Source organism: Zonotrichia albicollis, chromosome Z (genome assembly GCF_047830755.1).
Source record: "Zonotrichia albicollis isolate bZonAlb1 chromosome Z, bZonAlb1.hap1, whole genome shotgun sequence".
Classification (NCBI taxonomy): Eukaryota; Metazoa; Chordata; class Aves; order Passeriformes; family Passerellidae; genus Zonotrichia; species Zonotrichia albicollis.
The window spans coordinates 69,805,968-69,831,945 of record NC_133860.1 but is presented as its reverse complement, the minus strand read 5'-3'; the positions used below and the strand labels follow the sequence as shown (position 1 = coordinate 69,831,945).

Below are 25,978 nucleotides of genomic sequence, written 5' to 3'. Positions count from 1 at the left end.
TGGAGAATCTGCGTAAGAGAGAACCACTACAGACATGACAACTGTGCTTATATCTTAAGAGAACAAAGACTTCAACACTGACATCCAGATCTGCTAGGACAGGGTTTCATAAGCTGCCATGGTCTCTAAAGGCTCTTCACTATTACTTTTCCCCTCCCATCTGCCTAATGTTAAAGTCACATTTCAGCATGCATTACCCCTAGGAACCAACCTTCACAATAGGGTGTTGGGTCGCTCCACTCTCCAGACTCCATGCAAGTAAGTTTCATCACTCCTGTCAGCTGGAACCCTTCTTTGCAGGAAAATGTTACTTGACTACCAACACTGTAAGTATCCCCATGTAAATGACCATGCTCTGGATTTCCTGGATTATGGCATTTCACAGGTTCTGAGGAAAAAGAGGGAAACTACAAATAACATACTTGTGTGTCAGGTTTTATGAATAAATTACAAGAGATATCCTTGGGAATTTGCTGAAAGTAGAAGGCAAAGCATATGGAAAACACTAAAGTAGTTTACATAAGAAATTTACAGCCTTCTCTCTTTTATATGTAAATGACTGAAGACTCATGCAAGTAAGCTAATCTCCAAGTTTAAAGATGTGGAAGAGCCCTCTGTAACTGAGTTTGCATTCCTTATCAGAAGCAAACATATCTTACAGTAATTTCTCCCTCTGTGAGGGAAAGCCCATTCCAGCATGTCCATCCCTGAAAATGAAAACTGCTCAACTACCTTTTATGCCAACCTATGCCACTGTCTAGTTATCTTCTTCCAAAGTTACCTTGTTTAATGTTTCCACAGGTAGCTCTAGCCCTACTCAGAAGCCTGTGTTAAAATGTTTCTTCACTGCGCAGCTCTGCTCTGAGAAGTGAAACACTGTGGCCTTCCCAGGTCTTGCGCTCAGCACGCAATTAGGTTTTTGCATGTGTGTATGCCTTGGAGCAGCATCCCAGTGACAGCTGTATCCTCACAGAGAGGTGAGTTTTCAAGAAACAAAAGGAGACACTATCACAGCCCTATCCAGACTAAACCGACCTGGAGATGAAAGCATGCCTGTCCCAGATATCAATTGTTGTCTCGCAACTGGAAGGCAGGATACTGGCCTATATAGAATCTTGGAAAGGCTAGCTGGATGTTTTTCTTTCCCATACCTGCACATTTTTTGCCATCTCCCGTGTAAGGAGGGATGCAAGTGCAAACATAGGATCCGTTCGTGTTGAGACAAGATGCGTGCTCATCACAATCTGATCCAACAGCGCATTCATCAACATCTGCAAAAAACAAAACAAAACAAACCCACAAAACCCATGTCTCTAGTGTGCTATTTGTAGCAAGCATTTGCTTTAAATTTCTGTCTTACTGTCAAGAGGAATTACTTTAAGTAGTACAATTAAAAATCGCTTACTGCAATCACATTTTTCATCCATTGGTAAAAATACTTAATATTTAAACAAATATTTATAACTCACTGTAAAGTTGCATTGTAATTTTAATTATAATTTACTCAGCAGTACTGCACAACATGAGAAAATCAGAGATACATGTTACTAACTTTCAGTCACTACTTCCACATAAAGTATCTGGTTTCCAAACTGCAAAAGAACAGATATTGTAACTATTGTACTACTAGTCTGCGTAGACATCCTAAGGAAGGATTTTTGCATTAAACTCTTGCTTGGGAAATCCTCTTGATCTCAACCTTCCTACTTATAAGACAGGAAAACTTAGTCAAGAGGAGAAATACTCTGAAAACATTAGAGCCCCATCTTTGATGAAGCCTCTAATATCTTAGACTAGGCCCAAAAAGAGCCTGCAGTTGCCAGAAGTGTTAAAAATAATTCAAAATATATTAGTTACTATAAATCTTTTAATCTAGACAAGGATTAAGTAAGAAAACAACCCTGGTATGAAAACAATGAGTCAAAATTGCAAAGAATCAATTTCAAAGTATCTAATTGAAAAGTGCTGGCATCAGGGATTATTCTTCTCTATAAAAATGCTTGTTTCATACTATTAGAGAGAGGCAGAACAATTCTTAATCTAAATGCCCTGCTACAGGACCCTTGTTGATCAAGGTATGCCATGCAGACACACAGTTTGTGTTCTTTGCCCATTTCCAGTAAAAAATCACTGGTTAAAAAAGCAAGAAAATTTACTGAATTGGAGGGTTTATTCTTCACTACTGGATGAGTCTGATCAGCATGAGAGGACACATTGAAAAGAAAAGGAGCTTCTTTCTGATATGCAGCATGACAGCTGCACTGTAATACCCAGAGAGTTGCCAACTACACAAGTACCAGGAGAATGCAAAGTGCTGCCACAGCAGAACTGGAATGACTGCTTCTTCTGTAATGTCTTGTTAGGCAAGAGACTTCCAGTGGGGTGGAACTACACAGTGAATCACACCCTAACAGAACAAAAGGAATGCTTCAGGGCATAGGTGTGCCAGGATTTGCTAGCACCTCCCTGAAGCATGAGTCAGAAAGGTAAATGGTGGGTCAGGGTGCCAAATCCACTCTTGTTTTCATTTTCCCATAACGTAGCTCTAGGAGAGACAAGGCAAGCTGGAAGGTGGGGTGCAGGCTTTTTCCTTCTGAACGTTGTGACTCCTACAGCATGGAAGTTGAACTATTTGGACAGCCTTGACGTACCTGGGATGATGTTTTTAGATTCTGAAGAAGTGCTGCTGGACAAGACGCTACAAAACTAGAGGGATCCTACTCCAAAGAGAATTTTGGCAGAACTAAAAGACTTTGGTATTTTCTTTTGCTTGTCTTGACTGAAAAAAATATGTGCTATACCTACAAAGAATTAGGAGTCAAACACAAATCTTGCCAGTTTTTTTACCGCGCAATTCCCATGGCTATGATCCAGCACAATCAGATGCAGCAATCCAAGTACAGCTAGGTAGTGGATTTCAGCAGGGGAATGCTGGAGACATGGCCCTGCAAGGCCAGTGACACCTAGTCCTCGATACACAGTCCAATGCCAGCCTCTCACACCTTCCAGCTTGTGCCACTGCACCTGGCACATCAGACCCAACTGACCAGCGAGTAAGTTAAGGTGTGGCAACTGCATGAGCTGCGGTCACAAATGTACTCCCAGGGCTCTCAATGCTGCAGCTGCTTCCTGGCAGGCATATCTGACTCAGCAAAAAAACCCCACAACAGAAAAAAAGTTCAGAGAACACTGGCAGAGGTGATCTGCCCATCAAGTTAGGGACTAAGGAGACAGCAAGGTGGTCTTTTGTTCAGGTAAACATCAACTAACAGTTGAGTGGATCAACCGACAGTGTAAATGCTTCTCCTTGAGCTCCTTAAAGAGTGTGAATGTCTTCTGAGTTAGCCAGACCAACACAGAGGAGTGGAAATGAACACATGGTCAACATGAGGTATAAATGTCAGACAAGTACCAATGGGCTTGAGCTGGCCTTAACTCACACATTCATTCCCAGCTACTGGGGATGTGCAAGGTCATGAGGGTGAACATATTACAGAGCTTGATAATACAACACACTGGAACTATACCTAAACTGTGTATTACAATTGCTGTATTTTATTAAGTAACTTGAATTTGTTTCTCTTGTGCTATGCAGTACATTTTGTATCACTCGGCTTGACTGGAAATCCTGTGCAGTATCTACTGTCCTCAGGTCAGTAAATCTGATATTAAATACTACAATGTCCATGTGTGAAATATCTAAAAGAACCTGGTCAGAGAGCATAAGACACTGACAGCATGCTGGAGAGCAACAAAATACACAGGTCAGAAGCACAGAATGCAAGGATTGCAGGACATGGAAGGAGAAAGGTTGGGAGTGCAATGCAGGCCTATATAATTTTATATATATTTGATAAAAGCAGGATGTGGGGCACACAAGAGGATGGACAGAAAAAGGTGATAGAATGTAGTTTTGGTTTCATGTAAGGCTGAGCATGTTATTTCAGAAAAATGAATATTTTGGACTGTGGGATTGTGGTTAGCCTCCACAATTTCAGAATGAATGTTTGCTCAAACCTAAGGGCACAGGAGAACTGTGAGATTGTCAGTGCATGCAGCCAAATGTATGACACTTCTTACCAAGGCATGATGGTGAAATGCTGTTCCAGCTTCCATTGTCCAGGCAGAGCATCCTGGAGTCACCCAACAAATAGTAGCCACTGTTACAGTGATAGGTAATAGTACTGCCAGCAAAAAAGTCCTCAGCTGAATAATATCCATTTTCTAAAGTTGGAGGCACTCCACAGCTGATTCCTGCAAGATGGGTGAAAAGAGGGCACAGGCATTAGCAGAGCAAACACACATCATCTTCAGAATAATTCCACATGAGAGCCATTACTGCATGTTTTTCTCTGCAGCTGTACAATCCCATTAGCAAGAGGGCCCAGTCCTTTTCTGAAGTAGCTAATCAATTCCAGGTCTAGTGGAGGGTCTTGTTTTCTGGGCATTTTTCAATAAGAGTCTTAGAGGACTTTCCAGCTTCTGCTAAGAAAATTTTGCTAGCTCTTGAGGAGACATCTGTGGCTGAGATCTGAGCAGATGCCCTTCAGTCACAGAACACTTCTGATAAGAAATAATCCTTGGTGAGTTATAAAGAAAAAAGAAAAGTGAGTTTGTCTTGTTGTTACTTCCCTTTGCTGAAAATCAAGCTCAGGATTGCTGTGCTTAAACACTGCAAAAGTAGCCAACAGAGACTGCTAAGAATTACAGTCCTGGCCTGAGATGAGGGAGTGCATGAATGATGGAGAGACTGGAGCTGACTTCACATACAAACCTGGCCATCCCTTAGATTGACTATAGTAAATAATCCCATCTGATCCCAGTTGTGACAGCAGAAATCATCCCTGTACCTGCCTACCAGAGGTTTTTATTTATTCTAGCAGAGTTTCTTCTATGCATCTTTACCTCAATCAAAAAGGCTTAAACTTATTCCAACAGCTACACAGGTCATCTTTGTAGATACACAGGTTACAGCAAGTCCTAGTACCCCAGCTGCATGCAAGGATCATGCAACAAGAATTTAAAGCCTATAGTTATGGAAGCCAAGTACTTGCTGGGAAGGAATAGAGCTGGAGAGTTTGTAACAAAGACAGGCTCTCAGGCACCTGTGGTTTTGGAAGTGTTTAGCACCAAGAAGAGGAAAAGGATTCTGGTGGGTGAAGACAGTGATTACACTAAGCCTGATTCAGTCAGTACTTTTTCAGGGCTACACCATTAGTATAAACCTGTAGTTCATTATGCAGGAAATAGGTATCTTCAAGTAACTTTCATTCATCAGGTCCTTGTAGAACAGGTACCTTAAAGGCCAATGGGCAAGTCTAGCCTTCATCTACTCAGCCTGTTTGTGGCAGGTCAGCCCTCTTCTGTCTCAGTTCTGTGCTCAGCAGGTAAAATTGCTTGGCCCAATGCAGAGAAAACAGAAACACTAACAGGATTCTGGTGGTTATTGCAGCTTACACGCCAAGAAAGTGCAAAGCTGTTTCTGCCAGTGAGCTTTCCTTCTGCCCAGCAGGACTTGCTTTTGGGTAAATCCTCATGGGCATGCTGTAATTTATACAGAAGATGAGACTTTTGCTACAAATTACTGAATAAAGAGGAAGACATTAAAATTTAGATAAAATTATTTTAAAGGCATTTTTAACAAATTTGATGATTTCCTCCCAACTACATATAAATTCTAGGATTATGCAATATCTGCTTCTGGAGCTAATTTTCTATTCTGCTGAAATGAAAAATGTAATCAGCTCCAACACAAGCAACTGCAGTCATATGGGCAGTCACAACAGAGGAGGACCAAAGGAAAGGGGAAAGCAGGAGCAGGAATCATATAATCAAAAGAAACTTGGCAGCCTGAATGCATACAGCTCAGTTTCTTTGAAGAAATCCGATAAATCTTGGTGCATTTCCAAGCCCTAACAGAAATGTATGCAGCCTATAAAGACATTAGGTCATAATTTACTCAAGTCAAGGCTTCTACTTCAAACCAGACATTCTCAGTGACATCCAAAAATCACAGAGATATTTTAGCATTTCCTGTGCATCTTCCACACTCCTAATGCCACTGGGGAGGAAAGTACCAGACTGCTGATCCAAATGGACTAATTTCTCTAACAGCCATGGATGTTAGAAACTGGCTGAAAACATGTAAGAACATGGTCATGATACAGTTTCTGCTCAGCAAAACATGAGCTTAGTTTTAAGCATACATGTTTATGCCGTAACATGAATGGATACAAGAGCATGATAGCTGCAAAAAAACCCCAGGCCATGAATAGTGATAGGATCCAAATAAACACCAGGGTTTCCTAATCCTGCCAGCTCACTGAGACAACTCACTTTCACATCGGGGAAAAGGCCGTGTCCACTGTCCCAGGTTAAGGCAGTGTTGAACAGAGTTTCCCACTATCTGGAATCCTGGGTCACAGGAAAGGCTCACTTTTGACCCTGGCTTTAAATCAGCAGAAGAGGCCCGCAGATGAGGTATGGATCCTTGCAAAGATGGACAATCTGTGAACAGAATATATACATTCAGTAAGAGGTACAGCTACATGCTGAAATGAACAAACTGGTTATGTGATTGATCCCGTATAAATTTACTCAGGAAAAAGCTTTCAGAAATGTTATGCACGTTACATCCCATGGGTCCAAAGGGTTTTGACAATCATCAACATATAAAATCAGAAAAGGAATCTACAGAAAAAGAAGCAAGGAGGCAGCAGGTATTTTAATACCATACAATAATTATTAGAATAAAAGGCAGGAATTTTTTTTTCCTGGTCCACTACCATCTTCACTCTTTTCCCATCTCAATTCAGGAAGCAATACATTTTTGTCATAGATTTCAATGAACTTTTGTTACAAAACCCTGGAATTTGAGGAATGAAGGACTGCATGTTCTAACTGTCAAATAATCAAAATAATTTATTCAAGGTTAGTAGAGCAAAGGCTGCAAGTTTGCTAGTTGACCCCATATAAGAGCCTTATAGTGTTGCTCAGAAAAAAATGGGTTCTAGGAAGTAAAGCTCTAACCAGCACAAAATATACTCTTGTAATCTATCTTCACTCTTCCAACAACTCCTGGCAGGAAATCTGGCCAGGCTAGTACATTTCCTTTTTGCAGTTCTTCTGGACAGGATGTAGCCAGAGATTCTACCTATGGATTTAAAAAAGTTGGTTAGATATGTTTGAGGACAGTGTAGGAAAAGAATATTAAAAAAAATATTCCCTTCATGCGTGTATGCAGCACTAAAACAGATCCTTGAGGGAGTAATGCTCATCTTTTCTAGCACAAGAGGTTCCTGGCTGAAGTGCTTATTATTCTGTTCTTATAAGCCACCTAGATATGGCTGAGTCACTACCTGAAGGACTACTTGACATACAAACAAGGTATTGAACACAGCTCTTGAGACACAATTGCATTTGTTACTGTAAAAGAAGAACACATCTACGTCACACCAAAAGACAGTAATGAGGCTGCAACCTGAAGAGAACACTTATCTATTTGCAGAAAATGTCAAATAGAAGCCAAAAAGAACTTAGTGTTCAAGATCTGTATCCTGAAAACTGCTAGCCCTGCACCATATATAAAGGACAGAAACACAAAAAGAAGCTTAATAAGGTAATTAGTTGTTTCCAGAACACGAGTTTTGTGAACTGAATTAACCTGACTCTGTATAACACTGTAGGCAAGGCCCAACCAAAGTGGGATGGGGACATAAGTAATGGAGTATAGAAACAGGAACTATATAGGCCAGCTAAGTACAGGAGAAACAAAGGACCACACTATTAGACCAACAGCAGATTAGTATCTTGAAAGAAGATCCGGCCATATGTCTCTGATAGAAAAGTTTTCTCAGATGGGTGATTGCCTTCTGTCAAGTTTCCAGCAGATAAATTCAACCAAGAATAATATTCCACAGTGTCTGTCCTTGTGAGACAGAAAGGTACATCATGAACTTTGGAGTGATCTGTTCTCATATTGTCCCTACTCTGAACCCATTGAGGCTGACTGGACTTTTAGCAGTCAGTTAGACTTTTATACAGTCAGTATAGCTGGAGAAGGAGCCAACGTTCTCTGTTTATTCTGAGGCCATTTCAAAGTTCTCATTTCAGCAATCTGTGCCAATGGAAGATGCTTAGGCCAAAGGCTGCAAACAAATTGCAAGGAATCTGCATGAAAATATTTTCAATGTAGGAAAAATAAGTTTGGGAATCAGCCCTTTTAAGGCATATGATGGATAGAAGAGGGCCAGAAAGGACCTCACAGTTCCCTATACACAACTCATATTTCTGTTGCTGTCTATTCAACAACAAAGCTACCAGAGTGACAGTTTACCTATACAAAATTAATGTGCAAGTGAATAAACAACTAAAGCATGTGAGTAAAATCTTAAAGACTAGATTCCACCATCCTTTATTCACTAAGCAACCTATTCTGTCACCCTGCTTTCCTTTATGGCTGAGAATAGAAAGTTAAGACTTAATGAATAGTTCCAGCTGGCCAGAACAAACCTAATGATTACAGATTACAATAGCACTTTACTATTCCAAGCTCTGAAATGAATGAGATAAAAATTGTATAGGAAGCTTGACTCAGCTTCCTGTCTGGTGTTACATCTTTCTTTTCAGATGAGCAACATGGATACTATAAATGAACAGCAGGATTTTCTTCCTTGTCCTAACTGTTGCATCTCAAGCACGTGGGAATTCAATCAAACCTGTCATTAAACAGGGGCAACTACTGAGAAAGTTTCAGAAAGTTGTACTTAAAACTCTTTACCAGTGTGCCCTGTAAAATCACATGTACACTTATCAGCTTCAAAACTGCTAGTGAACAAAAACTTGAAGATGTGATCGGCAATGCAACAGATGGTGACCCTAAAAGTCAAGAACTGCAGCAGGTAGTTGGGTAGCTTTAAACCTGTCAGAGAGGCAAAGTAGTAAAAATACAGAGAAATAAATGGAGGAGACATATGGGTGCTGGAAGCAAAGATTCTGCTTTACTTTTTTTCCTACTCATGCTATTATTTCTTATTTGGGTCAGGGACAACAAACAGCTATAAACCATCAATTAGTGATGCAAATTTAAGAAAAATCAGGAAAAGAGCAAAACTTTGTAATCCAAAGATTCTTCCTCAAAGAAATTTCTCTAACTTTAAACATTTGTCTTTGTTGTTCAAGTGTTATCAACAGTTTAGCACTTCTGACCTTCAGGATTGAAATAGTAATGAGCAGGAAGCAGTGATGGAGCACTGTCCTCAGGTTTGCAGATAATATCAGGCTGGTGATAATATCAGCAATCAGTGTGCTCAAGGACAGAGTTGCATGCATAGGCACTTTGACAGGCTGGAGTAAAGATAGACTTCAAAAATTCAACAAGGAAAAATGGGAAGGAAAAAAATTCTGAACAATATAGGTGAGGAAAGCCAAGACCAGGAAAAGAACTCTGTGGAAAAGAACTTAGGGACTCTGGCAGGCAGTGAGCTGAGTATTAGCCAGCTATGCACTGGGCAAATATTGAGGACCAACAGCATCCTTGGCTGTGTGAATAGGGTTACCATCAGAAAACCAAGGAAGTGATTATTCTTTCTCAGCCCTTATTAGATCACATATGAAGTTACTACATTCCATTTTGGGTTATTCACAGCAAGAAAGACACTGACGAGCTGGAACAAGCTCAGAGATGGGATGGAACACTTGCCCTGGGAGGAGAGCTTGGCTCAGCCTAGAGCAGAAGCACCTATGGGGACATCTCTCAGCAGCCCTGTGTGTGCTGGGAGATGATCAGGTACAGACAGGCTTGTACAGCAGTGCATGGTGGAAGACACAAGCAGTAGTCATAAATGGAAGTGGGAGGTCCCAACTAGGTATAGAGAAACAAATTCCACTTGAGGATAACTGAGCACTGAAGCTTGGCTCCCAGAAAAGTTGAGGGATTACTGTCCTTGCAGACATCTTTCAGTCTTTATTAATTTTTAACTCAGTGGAAATTTGGTGCTGCCAAGCTGTTAGTTTAGGTACCTGATTAGGTGTAATTCCATATTAAGTTATGCTGCCCTTTCAGACTTTTTCTGAAACTATAAAGCTCAGATTTTTCAGTGTCCAATGCATTGACTGAAATTGTGATGTCTCCCCTCTGAAGTTTTAACAGCAGAATGAGGAAACTGTATGTAGTCTGTAAAACAAGCACTTTACTTATTTCACTGGATTTCTCTCTCTTCTAGCATTCTCTCTCTTCTAGCATTAAATTTTTATGCATGATTTCCTTCCTGTTTTGAAGCTACATACTACAGAAAGGTTCAATCAAAACAGAAGGTGACTCAGCGTTGATTTTACCAGGCTTTGTTCTGCTTAAAGCTACTTTACTAACTACATTAAGCTTATTACCCTAAGCCAGAACTCCATCTGGTCCCACTGACTTCTGTGGGAGTAGGGGTCTCCCCAGTATGCTGACCTAGAGTGCCTTCTCAAATGTTCATCCTATGTTCAGAGCTCTCTGCTCAAACACTGCACTCAGGACTTACCTGCTGTGGAGAAAGTACATAGTCCCAAATGTTGAGCTGGCTGATGGAGCCCACAAAAGATTCAGCTGGGTTGAATCCTTCTCCTTTTTGATCTTGCTCTTGACCCAGCACAAGTGCACCGCCACCTAAACTCAGAATTTGAAGAGGGGTAGGAAACAAAGCCTTACAGCAGGGATCCCATAAGAAGATTAAAAACTAAACAAAACAAAAATTTTTGCTGCCCTATGTTACTTGGATTTTGCAGTGAAGACCAGCCACCTTCAAACTCTCTCAGCAAAAGCTCTTGGAAGACTTATGTTAGACTGAGAAACGTCAACATAGCAATTTGGAAGTGACTGTCAAACTCATATGGGAGCAGAAATCACCTATGGCTGCTTCAGGAATGATATTCGCTCAATGAGATCACTTATAGTTCAGTATTTGAAGCATAACACACAGCAACATAAAATGCAGTTTTGAGCAGGTGGAGCCCATTTTACAATACCAACTTACAGTTCCTGCTTCAAACAAAAGCTTACAAATTCATACAGGTCAAATGTGATTCTATACCCCCCTTGTGTGCCATGTCTCAGAGCATTAACTACCTTCAGTGTGGGAGTATGATTCCATACTTAATGCTTAGTTAATGCTCTGAGACATGGCTCACAAATTAAATTTATTCACCTTGTCCACTAACATGTGAACATGCATCTTCTACATCATAGGGTATGTGGACAAGGTCAAAAAGTAATGGAGACAGCACACTTAGGTCTTATCTCTGGAGAGAACTCCAATTTAAGTGGGAAAGACAGGGGCAAATGTAAGGGTCATGGACTAAAATGCTTTAATACTGTATTTTTTTAATTTAAATGAAATAGTATTTTGAAATTCTATGTAAATTTGGATGGTGGCAGTACGCAAACAGTACCAAAACAAAACCTCTTTGCAGCCAAATGATACCAAGCTTTTCATAGCTCTTTAATTGCTGAAGATACTATTTTTTGTGCCCTTGGATATTACGCTATAGATAACCGATGACAAGAAATGATGAAATAGCAAACCTCACCTTGTTAGAAAAAAATACAAACATAACTTCAAATATATGCCTGAAAAGAACAGGAAAAGGCTAAGTCAATAAACCCTGAACATATATATGTAAGGGAAATGCCAGATAAACTGTCTTTTGTTGAGTGAGACACTTACTCTCACAAAGCCATTCCAGAACCAGCCCTGCACATGTTCCTTTGTGGACTAAACTGTGATGTCCATAAAACAAGCTACCTACCAGTATACCTCAGAAATGTGCATTTTGTTTTCAGTGATGCTGAGTTGGGGGAACTGTCCTCACAAAATAAGAACAGCAAACATAAGCTTTTCAGAAATGCTGAACATGTGCATATATCCTAAAAACACCGAAACATTTTCTTGCATATTCTGCAATAAAAACAGAATTAAGGCAACCAAATGTGGTATAATACAAATAAAGCATACCAGGGATTTTTGATCCAACAGAGAGCCCGCTGCCTCCATCGGACAGTTTTCCATCAATGTACACCTTCCACGCCCCATCCCTGCATGTCCACGTCACCGCAATGTGGTGCCAGTTACCATCGTTCACTGAAGGACAGTCTGTTATCTTCTCTTTCCCATTCACATAAAGAACCCAGCTGCAGGAAAGACACAGGCATACTCAGCTGCATGCAGCTACCTTAAAAGCATGGTCTGTCCCCCATGACTCAAAGAAATGTTATTTGACTAACAAGACAACTGGCATGTAATAACTATCATGTGAGAAATCTCTCCTGAAAGATCATCACAGAGGACTTGGAAGTTGGCTATCATATGCAAAGCATGGTGAAATGAGTGACATGCTTTTGTGACAAAATATGAAGGCTCAAGTCATGACTGCATAGTGGATTCTTAAACTTTTCTGTTGAGTCACACTACAAGTCACACTACAAGTCACATTGCTTTTGCAAAAGTGCAAGTCATACTCTGCATTTAGAATCATGCCAGAAGTACTTTGACTGCTGAGCTCCATTTGTTCCACTAATTGTCTCAATGAGCCATTAAGAAAAGATGTGAATATAGTACAGGAAAAAAAAATCATGTTGTCTAAATTCACAGCTCTCTTGTCATTACTCTTCTATAGAGCAAAAAGTGATGGGAACAAAGCAAGAAGAAAAACAAAACAAAGAAACAACTCTGTCAAGGGAGTTGGATGCAGATTTTTCTATTCCAAAGTAGGCAAAGCTTACATTCAAACTTCTGTTCTACACTTCCTTTATCAATCCAAGACATCTGTAAGCTATAGAAAAGCAAAACTGTGATTTACCCATTGTAATCAGTCAGAAGAAATGCATTATCACTTCCATTTTCTACTGCATAAGAAATGGGAGTCCCATAGTTTGTGGTGTCAGTGGATTTCATCCAGAATGTACAGGTGATGTCACCAAGAGATGGTAAAATGCCATCAAGCATGACATATCCATAGATACCAGAGACTTCGAAATCAAGATTGAAACCAGAGGACTGTTCTGCAATGAAGACAAAGGGTATTGAGAACAACAGTCACACAAACATGGAAGGAGAATCCAATAAAATCTAAGCAAATGCAATAAAGTGGACTGCAGTCCTGCACAAAAAATATTCACTAACTTGAATAGAGATAGAAAGAACTTTTGGTAGTCTAACATCAGCCAGCATACAGAGCTTTCCAAGGCTAAAATACAGTGCTTGAAGACAAAAATCCAGAAGAGACGCTGTATATCTAGCAATAACATGAACTGAATCACTGAAATGACATATCCATCTACCATCCAACAACATAAAGATGTATAATCACCTGGTTCCATTTAATCAAGCTTTGAAGAAAAAACCCAAAATAACTCAAGATTTTTCTGTTCTGGACTTACTGAAATACACTGCTGGTATAAGACAGCACTTCTGGGCTACTGTTCAATGCACAGTGACAGGCTTTGCAAGGACGCTACATGTAATGTTATATAGTGGAGTTGTCCTGAAAGGTGGGTGTTAAACTCTGACATAGGATGGCAGGTGTAAATGTCTTCTACTGTCTTTGGGAAATCAGCATGGCTTCTGTTGAAAGATTCACTGGCTACTTTATAATTTTCAGGGAGAGGGACTTGAGCCTTGTGGTCTCCAGTATCCCCCAGGAAGTTGTGCTATGGGTGTGATCCATGCCACCTGTCCACAGCAAACTTGATACTCTTTTGTCTGTAGGGAACTTTATGCCTTTAGGACTTCTGAAGCTAAGACTACCCCTTACTAATCTCCAGCCTTGTGATACAAAGCCCTACACAAAATACAAGAAACAGAAAGATCTACCCAGATACACAGAGCAAATACAAATTAAGCTCAATAGACCTACGGGGTATTAAAAATCTAGAATCATGCCTTAGAAAAGAGAAATGACTCAGACACATGCTGTTACTTGTCTGCAATTACACTTATTAATGCTGCAGTCACACACTCATCCTCTCACAGTCCCACCATCCTAGCTACTTTCTGGGGAAGCTGTATGAAATCAGCCCAGCCAGTGAAAATCTTGCACAGAGATTAGTCAAGCCACCTTTTTCTGAGACTTAATCCTGTGTACCTGTTTCACACCTGCTGCCTGTAAAGCCAGGGGGACATTTACAAACGTACGAGTTCAAGGCATCCACACAGGTGGCTTGGTTTAAGCAGGGACTGGAGGCACAGTCATTGATGTTCACTTCACAGTTCTGTCCTGTGTACCCTGTCACACACAAACACCTATGGAGGAAGAGAAGCACACCTCAAAGGTGATAGCCATCATAACAAAGAGTTCTGGCTATGAGGCCAGATCTGCCAATGAGAACAGTATATAACAATACTAAAAAAAAAAAAATTCAACAGATTATATACTACAGAATTAATGAAATTTTATTTTGGTCATTCCTCTAAAGCATGCATAATAAGCATGCTTAAGAGGTCATTCCTCTTAAGCATGCACTCTATTAGCTGCATAACACATCTAGACAGGGACAAGACAATATTTAAAGAGCCTGCATTTTTTATATGAAATTGTGAGACATAACCATTACACTTCCACGAGTAAAACATACCTCTTATATACACAAAATTAATGATGAGAGGTATGCAACTTTTCAGAGAGTCACCTTTGTATATGGGGAAAACCAAGCCAGTATAAAGACACCAAAACTGATACTTGGAAAACCAAGGTGCTTGAAAGGCACTAAAACTTCCGGGGCTTTTGGGAGGGAAAAGACTAAACTAAACACAGATGTTAATAGCTGGCCCATCTAGCTATACAGCGATCTAGGATATGACACTTCTGATGGCATTTGTAGCTTCTGATCTGAGTTACCCTAAATCCTAAAATTAAATAGCTGGAAGTTTCCACTGGGGTTTGTATTTTAACCTCTATAGGCTTGGTATGTACAGCTATCCCTGTCTTTTCAAGCTATAGAAATGTAGTATTACCAGGTACATAATTGGTCATCATGTATTATTCCAATGGAAAGCAAGATACGCCCCTGAAGTTTGGAAATATTGACATCTTTTGGAAGATCAGTACTAAAACCATGCAGTCCTACCATGCTTACATTTCAAACTCTGCATATTTTCTTTGCTGTTTTCCTTGGAATTTTTAAGAGTCAAGACACTAGGATATATTTTCTTGTCTTTTAAGATCTCCTTCTTCATAAAGGGACCACTTATTTTGGATCAGGCTGCCAAAATATGCTTGTTGAAATCTGAGAAGGCTGAGGCACCTCAACATGTCTGACTTTCCACATTATATTACATCAATCATCTGTTTGTCACCTGAAGCTGTTGATACCATCTCTGCAAGTAGCTCCATTCCTACAGGGTCTGCTGAGACACTCATCAATGTTTCTTTCACACAAGACACCAGTAAAACCTGGGAGACATTTGCAGGAGAAACTTCCAACTCGATCTTCACAAACAGCCCTGTTCAGGCATGGGTTGGAAAGGCATTCGTTCATCTCCCTTTCACAGTGATCACCTGAGGGGGAAAAGAAGCCAACAAAGTAACAGCTCTGGATTGAATTAACCTAAGAAAAAAGATTATTAACCCATCTCTTTGTTTTAAATGATGTAGCTGATCTTCTGAGAAAAAGCAAACATCAGAGTAACCATGCAGGTTTGGAATTTACTCCATTAACAGAGGTTAAGTAAACACAAAAGAATTATGGGAACCATCTTAACAGTTACAGAAATAACATGTAGCAAACTGTCAAATTTAAATGTGACTAATTTGGGGTGAACGAGGAAATCACCTGAGAAACTATTCTGAGCAACTAATGAAAACCTACTATAAAAGACATTTGGCTGAAACCCTAACTCTAAGGAGAGATGTGAAAGCCAGAAATGTGATTCTGTGATTTATGATGTGAAAGAGGCCCTATGTCCCAAGCACTGAAACTGCCTGTGATTTTATAGTGAAGATTTTTGGCAACATGATAATCAACAGATATGTGTACTTGTTATAGAAATCTGTAAAAGCAGACTATGGGATTGGGGAGTAGTTTTAATATAGACCATTTTATCTACTGTTAAAATATTTTTATTTTTAAATAAAATTAAAAACAACATTTTGAACCCATTAAAATGCTGCTATTAGCTCCTTAACATCATACAGGAAGTTTATGGCAGAATAAGAAATTGAAGATCCAGCACTTAGAAAATCCTTCTGAAGTCACATTTACACTACGGAGAGTCTGAGAGACTAGATGGACCTAAGGAACATCCATAACTAACATTCATATCAACATGTAAGATATATATTGCTATATAGTGGTGGGATGGAAATACTTTGGGTAGGGTAGGAAGACACATTTTTTGGTCAGAAAGAGCAAAAGCTGACTTAAAGAGAACAACGTGTACCTGTGAACCCTTCTGCACACGTGCAACGGTAGCCATTCTTGCCATCCACACAGTGGGCTCCATTCAAACATGGACTGGAGCTACATTCATTTATGTCTTCCTCGCACAGGAGACCTTTGAACACGCAGGATTACAAGGCATGATCAAGACACAGTCACAGACTGTATGCTGCAGTGACTGGATGCAGACACCAGAACAAAACTGCACCACGAGCATGACAAAGGTTACTGAGAGCAGGTGACAAAATCACGTGATTGATGGCACTACTGAAACACTCCAAAGATAGTCTGTGTTATTTAGATGCTGGCATCAGTATGTAAAGTCCACTGTGTATCTTTTTACTGTTTAAAAACCTATCCAGCTACTGCTAATGTTGACAAATGTATAGTCATAAATATGAATGGTGGGGGGGACCATTTCTAATGGAAAACACAGCACCTTGTTTTTAATCACACAAAATCAACCCCTCAGTAGTTTATTTCTATATTTAGAGATCAGGTGCTGTTTTGGCTAGCTATTCGAGTGTGTTAGTTTCCCTGCAAATTTCAATACCTTCAATGTGCATGAGAAAAAATATAATCAAAAGTCCACTCATTTATTCCTAAGGCTGCAGTAAAGCAACAACATAAATGCTGTGTCTAGTTTCACAAGCACTTCCCCTGTTAGTATTCTCTAATTCTCTAACCCTTATTCTTCTTTTCAGACCAGAAATGTCAGAAAGGAGAAGGGTACATGCACACACACAGACACACACTCCCACACCCTGTCCTTGGATGCTTGCTCTTTTATTTCAAAACCTATTCACATATAGTAGAACCTTACTCTAAGATGTAGATCATATTGTTTTCCTGTTATAATTGGATGTGGAATGACACAGCATTTGTGCTTTGTGTTACTTACTTGGCACAGAAACCAAGCCTGTCTGAAGAAAAGCTATGAAATGAAACAAATTACCTGAATAGCCTGGTTGACACTGGCAAACAAAGGTCCCAATGCCGTCTCTGCATATTCCATTGTTTTGACAAGGAGATGATTTACACTCATCAACTTGTGTTTCACATTTCAAGCCTAGAATGCAAAATAAAGGACTTAAAATTGGAAGCCAAAATTTAAAATTCTTCAGAAAAATGGATGCCATGACTAGCTAATGTAGGAAAACATGATTAATTGCCTACATTAGCAGACATTCAGGTTTATAATCTTTTCATTAGGTTGTGCTTTAACACAGATCTAAGACAAATGTTGTTAGAAAGGTGTGATGCACATTGGGCAACAGACTTCAGCTTCAGAGAGGGGCAATCAAAAGTAACTTCTTGATAACAGCTGGATTATAAGACATCTCTGTGATTTAAAGCAACTGGGTAGCTAAAACTGAAGACAAGTACAGACTCTGTACAGGTGGAACTCGCTGTCAAGACTGCAAATTTCTAGCTTTTGTTAATCATAAATATTGCCAAGTCATAGGATTTTCACATCCACCAATTCCATTAAAAGAAATCCCATTCAAAACCTTTTCTGCAAAACACAACATAATTCAGCAAGGACATGAAGTATCTATTTTTTATATATTCTAAACATGTGATGCATATCCCAATTAGTTAGGCTTATACTGAAATGCTTTGCTCCTTAAAACATCCTCAATTTAAGGGCATCATGAAGTAGTAGCCACTTCACCTGCTTCTCAGTTTTTTACCTGTATATCCAAGTGGGCATATGCAAATATATCCACTTCCTAATTGCTTGCATGTCCCATTATTGTGGCACGGTTCCAGGAAACACTCATGAAAGACCTGCCAAAGGCACAAATGATACACTTACAGCAAAGCTGGTGCACAATACTCTAGTTTTAAACCGTATACCCCACTAGTCACTCTGGAAAGATGGGATGAAAAAGACACCAGATTTAGCTTCTAGCTCCTCCTTTGTATTCTCAGCATGCTAACCATTTGTGGCTTTTTTCCTACTGAAAAATACAGCAAATCTGAATATTATTTTAAAATAACATTTCACTTAACAAAATCTCCTTAAAACTGTCTGAGCTATGATTCACAGTTTATATTAAACTACATTTATACACAAGTTCTCCACTTTGCATCCCTCTACATCAGCTACTGCTTCCTGCTACTGGCCATTAGGCGGCCTGGCAGGGAATTTCACCATGTGGCATTATTTCTCCTGTTCTTGCAAACCCAAATTCATCAAAGCCCTTAAGTTAATGGTCAGCTAAAACCACAGGAGATTAATTTGTCTCCTGTCCCTGTGTTATATAATGGTTCAGGCCAAATTTGTCACGAGTCGACTTTGCTCCTTTTTACACAATTCCAAATTCCAATTCAATCAAAGCAGTCTTGTCAAAGTTACAGACTAGAGGTGAGAGGCTGGGGACAAGGAGGCATCTCCAGCAAGCACTGTCACTACGCTAATTTCACTCATATTTCAGAGAGGGTACTCACAACAGAGGGAGTTCTGCTTGCCTCCTCTCAAGTGTGTGTTACAACATGTAAACTCAAGATTTTACGTCTGAGGCTTAGATGTCTGGTAGAATTTTCTGGAACTCAGCATATGGAAGTCCTCAGATGCACGAACACAGTCAATATATTTTTTCTAGATTGTCTGAACCTCTTCCATGTAGTTTACTTTTCTTTTACAGATGCAATAGTTATTTAATACATCAGGTGAAGGCTGTCAAGAGCTGATGCCACTTCCTCTGTTCAATGAAACTGCTTCTATGATTACACAGAGAGTTTGAGTGTTCCCCTCTTAACCATTCCTTTCATCTTTTCAGTCAGCAAAAGAATTACAGTCAAAAAGATCTTACTTGTTTACTGCTGCATGAAGTGCTTTTTCTTTCATTTGGGATAGCACTGGAAAATAACACTTTAAAATAACACTGTCCTTACCTGACTGCTGACTTTATACTGCTTGCTGATATTTTCTGGGAAGGCTGGTACCATCATCATACTTTCCTCAGCTGCTGAAAAAGTAGAGCCAAAACCTGAAGAGTAAAGACATGAAAGCACTGTTAATAACACTGTGTAACAAGGTCCCTATTCCATGGGGGCATTAAAACTGCATGTAAGTAATGTGCCGAAAGAAATGCTGAAAAAAGTGAATTTGATAAAAAGAAACTTTACAGTATCCATTACAAAAATATGTAAGGACAAACATTTCTAAAACACATACATGTATGTACACATAAAAATATTCTGTGTCTTTTTATGTACAGTTACAGGCATGCACATACGTATTACTGTATATTTATATATATATATATTTCTCTCCATAGTATATTTGTATAGTACACATAGGAAATGTACACACACACTGCTTATGTATACTCTGTTTATTGAGCCTTGGCATGCATCAGAGTTAGACTTAAAGCCAAAAGCAGCACCAGTAGGCAGAACCAGCTGCGAATTTCACTGCTTGAAAACAGAGTCCAGAGAGTAAGTGGGATGTTTTCCGTTAGCACTATTTCTGGCTATATGTTTTAGATGTTCCCCTTAATCACTTCATGCAGCAGAGATTACTTGGCTTACTTGAACAGTCGGTGATGGATCTGGCACCAACAATGGTTGTTGTTCCATAAAAGGGACAGGACAAGCAGTAGGACTTCCCTGGGTCTGGTTGATAGTAGTCTCTGGGACAAGGGTAGCAAGGTGTCAAACCTGTGCGAGAGAACTCGCCTGCAAGACATGGTACTGCAAGAGGAAGGAAACCTTTTTGAGTGACCTGATCTCTTGCATGCGCACCTCACTTCCCTCCACCTCTTTATTATCACTCTTTCTTCTCCTGTCATAGTGTCTTCTTAGATTTAAAAGGAACAAGATGAAATCTGCCAGGAATTCACAACTCTGGGAAACGTTAATTTAAAATCTTCTGTGAGATGCCATCTTGTTCTCAAAGGACTATGGCAATATCTGGGAAGTATTTAATTCTACTACTTTTGCTGCTCCGGAGGCAGCTTTTAAATGGAACTTCCTTTTTTTCTTTCACACCTGTTTTTTGGTTATTGTTTGGTTGGGGTTTTTTAAAAATTTGTTTGTTTGATTCAGTTGTTGGGTTTTTCCCCTACGAGAAGAAGTAAGGACAAAGACAAGACTTTTTTGCACCTTGAATCCTTACAGACTATTTTCCTGGGAATTCTTCTGGCAAAGCTTGCCAAAGACAATTGAGGAGAACTTCTTTGAAAAAATTACTGAGCAAACTGTGTTCAAATTCAGAACTTTTGTATAGAAAACAATGGAGAAATAATAGTGACAATTTCCTTTCTCTTCTGTAAGGAAAAATTTTCATTTAGGTACCCATCACATATCTCATTTTATTCCTCATTATATGAGAATCAGAAGGAGGGGAATTGGTAACAGGAAATGACCTATCATTTTGATGGAAATATTCCTTGGTCTACACTTAACCAGAATAGGAATTCAGTCTCAGGCTGATGAATTGGATAACATTAGCTGATATTTAAACAACAATTTTTAATATTTAGTCTAAAAAATATTAATTACCCTTTTTGTTACAAACCTCCACAAGCTGAGACATCCACTGCACCTCTTTTTACTGTTGACGTATTTTCTGGACAAGAGATGCAATTCCTGGATCCAAATGAAGGCTGATATGTTCCAAGTGGACAAGTTTCACACGTCTCAAGGCCATTAGGTGAATAAGTTCCCTGCTTGCACTGAGCTATAAGGCAAAAGAGTTCAGAAAGTTTGAGCAATGTCCAACAGGAAACAGGGCTTCTGATCTCTGACAATAATGTTGAAATCACTATACACATCACAAGGAATTTTATTTCTGGACCACACTCTACTCTGAAGGACTTAACGGGTACAAAGAGCAAAAAAAAAGACTGTTGTGGTAGCGTACTGATAGTGCAATTATGAATTATTAACAAGTGACTTCTCTGCAATCAGCCTCACAGATTACTTACTGCAACTCAGTTACTCATTTTAATCAACAAAACTAAAGGCAATAAAGACAATAAAAATTAAATCAAACTAGCTATTTCCTTTTCAGAAGAACTCATGAACACATAGCGGTTCTGTGCTGTTCAATGGCTCAGCACTGTAGGGTAGGATGGAAAGTGGCTGGCAAGGATGACAACGGAATTATTTTAAGTGTATTAGTGTCTGAAAAATGCAATCACAGAAATGAAATACAGAAATGAAAGCCAGGAATTAAACAAAGCATCACAGGCCCACTCTTAGAACCTCTGCCTGGGCATCCCACATGGTAGAGCAGTGATGAAAACATATATTTACATATGCATTAAGGTGCAGTTAGGACTGCTCCTCGTTTCACACGCTAGCTTCATTCCAGTACTTCCACCATGTCCAAAAGGATGTCACCAAGAATTCACAAGTGGCTGTCCCAATAAGACAGAAGTCCCTACCTTTGCACTCGGAGATGCTTCTAGAGTGTAGATACTCAGTATAGCTACCAGATGGACAACTTTTGCATTCCAGCTGCCCTTCCTCATCTTGATAGGATCCAGTCCAGCAGCTTTCACAGGTAAGATGTTCCAGGGAGTAATACGTACCCAAAGGGCAGTTGACTGTAATGTAATGTTGGAAACCTAAGTTTCCCTCAGAGTGAAAAATCATACATACCTCTCTTGCCCCCGGAGTTCCCATTTATTCAAACAAAGTTTTATGAAATGTGGCTCTGTTCCCCAGCAGGTAGGGAGATATCTCTCTGGAACACTGCAAAGATTTAATTATCCACAAGAAATGGAATCCAATATCCACCTTAGCTACACATCACTCACAGGACTAACAGGGTTAAAAGACTGCATACCAAGCACTGTTTTCTCTGCATGGCCAAGCAAGGATATGCCTGATTTCCCCCTGGGAGTGGAATCCTGGGTACAAAGGATCCCTTTTCCACAGGCCTTGGTTAGGAATATAAACATCCTTTGGAAGTCAAACTGTGCAAAGCATTTTTGCAGTTTATTGTTATGGGAGACCACAAACACTGGACTGTGTCAAATCATAACCCTCAGCAAACATCCTCCAAAAGCTTGTTTTGCAAAAGGATTTTAAACACACATAAGAAACAAGTTATCTGGCTTACCACACATTCTCCCTCTCAGCACAGAACCAGGCCTGCAGAAAAGAAAGGCTTTCTCGGTCTCCAGTGAGTTGGTGTCAGCTACAATGAGTTCAGATGCAAACTGAAAAGAATATATAGGTTCCTTATTGAGAGTTCTATTCAGCCTGTTTGTGATCGTTTCCAGAGTTTTAAGGAGCCGTCTCTGGTTTTCCAGTTCCACTGTATCATTCCTTTCATCAGGCAGTGGCACGCTAGCTGGAATATAAACAGCAAACACAAAAAATACACAAATTTTGCAGTCAGCACTTCTGGCGTACTCTGGAACTTATCAAGAGTGCAGCACTAAAGCTTGCCAGTGGAAAGTGAAAAGGAGGCCATGTGCACAAAGCTCTCCATGACAATGAGGCTGTGATCTTTCCCTCAAGAAGAAAGTCTGTTATGAAATGGGGCTATCAAATTTATCCAGAGAACTGCCATCTGCATCTTCACCAGGCTTCTGTGAGCTAAAGAATTTTTACTGAATCTCTTAGAGACACAATTTTTAAAAAGAAGGAAGCAGAGAAGTTCGGTGTTTTGACTTGTCTCACCTGTAATGTTAAATATTAACTTGATTTTTTGGTCAGTCATTGGAACATTCAGCTTATGCCTTTTGACCCGAGCAGGTGCTGCTTTTACAGAGGCAGAGAGATGCTTGGGTAAATCCTCTCCTTGTACAGCATCAACAAAATCACCATAGGAATAATCCAGGTGGTTTGCTGTTCCCCAGCCAGCAGGTCCTGTGGGATATTAAGAAAAAACCAAAAAGAAATCAACATCATGTGGAAAATAAGTACCCTCACTTACTTCTAAAATACAACTCCAACATAATCTGTCTGAAGCTCTGGATGATATGTGCTGGCTTTGAATCTGTACAAGTGGCCACTGTACCTGAGTTTTTACTAACAAAAAATTTTACTCCTGACTGATACCTTAGAGGTCTTGAGTCTGGTGAAATCAGTCAAAGTTTTAAAGAACTAGTTATAATAGTCACATATTGCAATTCTTTCTCTTCATGCCTTGCATAAACCCTCACATGCACCTTCATCTGCCAGCAACTTCTTCAACAATTCCATATTGCCTTTGATTCCACCTCTTGCCAGCTTACACTATGCCATGTCTCCACTGCATCTTCTACTAACAACTCCTGAACAGTTCTAACATTGTCTGGCCTCTCAGAAAAGGCATCACCCTGTCTGTGTATTACCCCCAGACAGGCATTTCTTGTTATACACAGTGAGTCAAATTCACCCTTCTTTAATGTCCTTCATCACTCTAACATGATTTCAAACAAAATATTTTGTGTACGTAATCTACTTTTTCATGATTACTAAATCTAGAGGGATGTGGTCTATTTCATTGATCTAGATTATTTTTTTAAAGATATGAAGACAGAAAAAAAAATCTGCCGATTATCTGTTAGCATCACAAATATTGTTTTGTTTACAGTGGTAACTAGGACAAGTTAACTCCACAGTTTAATACTGTGTGTTTCACAACTGATTTTCTAAACTGCTGTCTCTTATGCCTTGAAGAGAGTTCTCTCCTGCTTCCACAGCGTAAAATTATGAGAAACTCCTGGCAAAACAGCAACAAGGTTATTTTGGTAAGAGGTTGACATGAACCAGAAGAGAATAGGACACTAAATTCCATGTCTGTAAGTGTTTTTTCCACATGCCTTTACAGATTAGTTCCAGCTGTCATTGGCTTTCATTCTTACCCTGATGACAACTGCAGACTGAATGTCCAGACCTGCCCCATGTCTGAGCACAAACAAATGCCCTCAGAGTGAAGCATCATAAAAGGTGAGCACAAGCAGGAAGTTCTAACAAGTAACTCCACTATAAACCTGTGGAAGAGACACAGTCCTATGACAGATTCTGATGTGGATCTGCCAAAATGCCTCCTGCTAAGATAGGTAATGTAAGTTCTCCACTTTCAGCTTTTCTGCTCCCAGCAACCTTACAGGACTCAGAAAGGCCAAGAATAACAGCAGTACAAGATGGTCACTAAGCCATTCAAAAATGGACTGAAAATGACAACATACTTACTTTGGCATGAACCAAAGTGGGAACAACCACTAGGATGGTTATGGCTTTCACTCAGATATTGCCACAGTCATGGTGCAAAATCTGCCTGTGCATGCAGGAAGCATTTTCACAGCAAATAAGCCAACTTAAGCGCATACAGCTTTACACAGTGATGATTCTGTGGAGATCTGAACTGGCATCACAGATGCTCCTCATTTTCTTAACAACTTCCAAATCTATTTATTGTAGCTTTTCAGTATTTTGGTTTTAAACTATGTTTTTAAGAAGTTCCTTTTTTCTAGGCTAACCAAGCAGGTTTCTAGGACTCTGTGTGTGTGTGTGCTTTTTTTCCCTCCCCACCATAAGGCATCCCAGGAAATTCTACCCCACATTATATAGGAAGCAGCATTGATACAAGATATCAAAAAGTTCCACAATATTTTTATAAAACCTTTTATGCAATTGCTGATTACCTTATGAGTACCACAGTTACTTAAAAAAAAAAAAAAAAAGAAAATCTCACTAAAGACATTGTGGAAAGAACCATGCTGCTTTAAACCTGGATGGCTAAGAACCTATGGAATCAATAATTACCAATGGCAAATCCATTTTCGTAATCATAATTATATTCCAAGCAGTGTTTCTGTGTCTGATCTTCCAATCTGCAGTCAATATCATCAACATCATTGCAGAATGATGGGACCTTTCAACATAAAGAAGAATAACTTTAAGAACATAAAACCACATAGCTCTCTCCCCTGACTTACAAAAACTTCTAATTGCAATGCAAAGTACTGGTTCTGTCAGTGACACTGGATTTCCCATTTCATGTCTCTTATAACCCTGGCGAGGTCTGCTGGAAGACCATGTTTTATTGATACAGCTTGGAAGTAAGAAAGCAATTTACATGAGTACAATCTCTTCATTATAGATATTTTTTTTTTTAAGAGAAGATTTCAATTCATTACTCTTGCAAATAATCACTCTTGCATGCCAAATCTAAGAATACAGAAATGAATTCAGGCATTTTTCTCCCTGCCAAAGAGGAGTGAAGAACTCGTATTTATAAAGCACCTGTGTTTTCTCCAGCTATGTTACTTGTAATTCTGTCAGGTTTAAAACAATGCTGTCACTTTTTTCTAGCTTTCAAACCTTACTTCTTCAAATTCTTGTGAATAGTAATAAGCATATTCAAAACAGCCTTTCTAAAGGTTTTTCAAGACTGTTGCATTTATATGTAAATGCTTGGATAGGTCACTACCCACTTTTTTCTTATCTTTTACATGCAAATAGGATCGGTCCAAGCACTGGAACCTGGTGGCACCAGGGAAAGAAACAGAAATAAAACCAATCAAGATTTCTCTACTGGAAAGAACAAACCTGAATAAGGGCAAGTGAGTAACAGACATTTATGTCCAAGTGTTAGACATTGCCTGACAT

At 39.5% G+C, this 25,978-nt stretch overlaps 1 protein-coding gene and 1 long non-coding RNA gene across 5 annotated transcripts in view; one reads left to right on the top strand and one right to left on the bottom strand.

The window, feature by feature from the left end:
- The window catches only part of LOC113460219 (uncharacterized), a 37,809-nt gene extending 22,475 nt beyond the window's left edge, over positions 1 to 15,334 (top strand). Inside the window, exons 2-4 of the long non-coding RNA XR_012578003.1 lie at positions 802 to 977; positions 3,596 to 3,652; positions 15,199 to 15,334. This is a non-coding gene — a long non-coding RNA (uncharacterized LOC113460219). The remainder of the gene's footprint in view (positions 1 to 801; positions 978 to 3,595; positions 3,653 to 15,198) is intronic.
- The window catches only part of SVEP1 (sushi, von Willebrand factor type A, EGF and pentraxin domain containing 1), a 117,557-nt gene that overhangs the window by 34,886 nt on the left and 56,693 nt on the right, over positions 1 to 25,978 (bottom strand). For all 4 annotated transcript variants that reach the window (XR_003381994.2, XM_026797763.2, XM_026797764.2 and 1 more), the window contains exons 14-33: positions 25,133 to 25,241; positions 23,060 to 23,248; positions 22,494 to 22,727; positions 21,814 to 21,975; positions 20,943 to 21,104; positions 19,955 to 20,116; positions 19,316 to 19,410; positions 18,109 to 18,205; positions 17,370 to 17,483; positions 16,416 to 16,529; positions 15,333 to 15,534; positions 14,122 to 14,279; positions 12,838 to 13,039; positions 11,994 to 12,169; positions 10,524 to 10,648; positions 7,030 to 7,153; positions 6,337 to 6,507; positions 4,081 to 4,254; positions 1,152 to 1,271; positions 212 to 388 (exon numbers count right to left, since the gene is read on the bottom strand). Coding sequence is in view for 3 of the 4 variants with exons in the window: in XM_026797763.2 (XP_026653564.2) it covers positions 212 to 388; positions 1,152 to 1,271; positions 4,081 to 4,254; positions 6,337 to 6,507; positions 7,030 to 7,153; positions 10,524 to 10,648; positions 11,994 to 12,169; positions 12,838 to 13,039; positions 14,122 to 14,279; positions 15,333 to 15,534; positions 16,416 to 16,529; positions 17,370 to 17,483; positions 18,109 to 18,205; positions 19,316 to 19,410; positions 19,955 to 20,116; positions 20,943 to 21,104; positions 21,814 to 21,975; positions 22,494 to 22,727; positions 23,060 to 23,248; positions 25,133 to 25,241 (3,067 nt within the window). In the remaining variant the exon portion in view is untranslated. The remainder of the gene's footprint in view (positions 1 to 211; positions 389 to 1,151; positions 1,272 to 4,080; positions 4,255 to 6,336; positions 6,508 to 7,029; positions 7,154 to 10,523; positions 10,649 to 11,993; positions 12,170 to 12,837; positions 13,040 to 14,121; positions 14,280 to 15,332; positions 15,535 to 16,415; positions 16,530 to 17,369; positions 17,484 to 18,108; positions 18,206 to 19,315; positions 19,411 to 19,954; positions 20,117 to 20,942; positions 21,105 to 21,813; positions 21,976 to 22,493; positions 22,728 to 23,059; positions 23,249 to 25,132; positions 25,242 to 25,978) is intronic.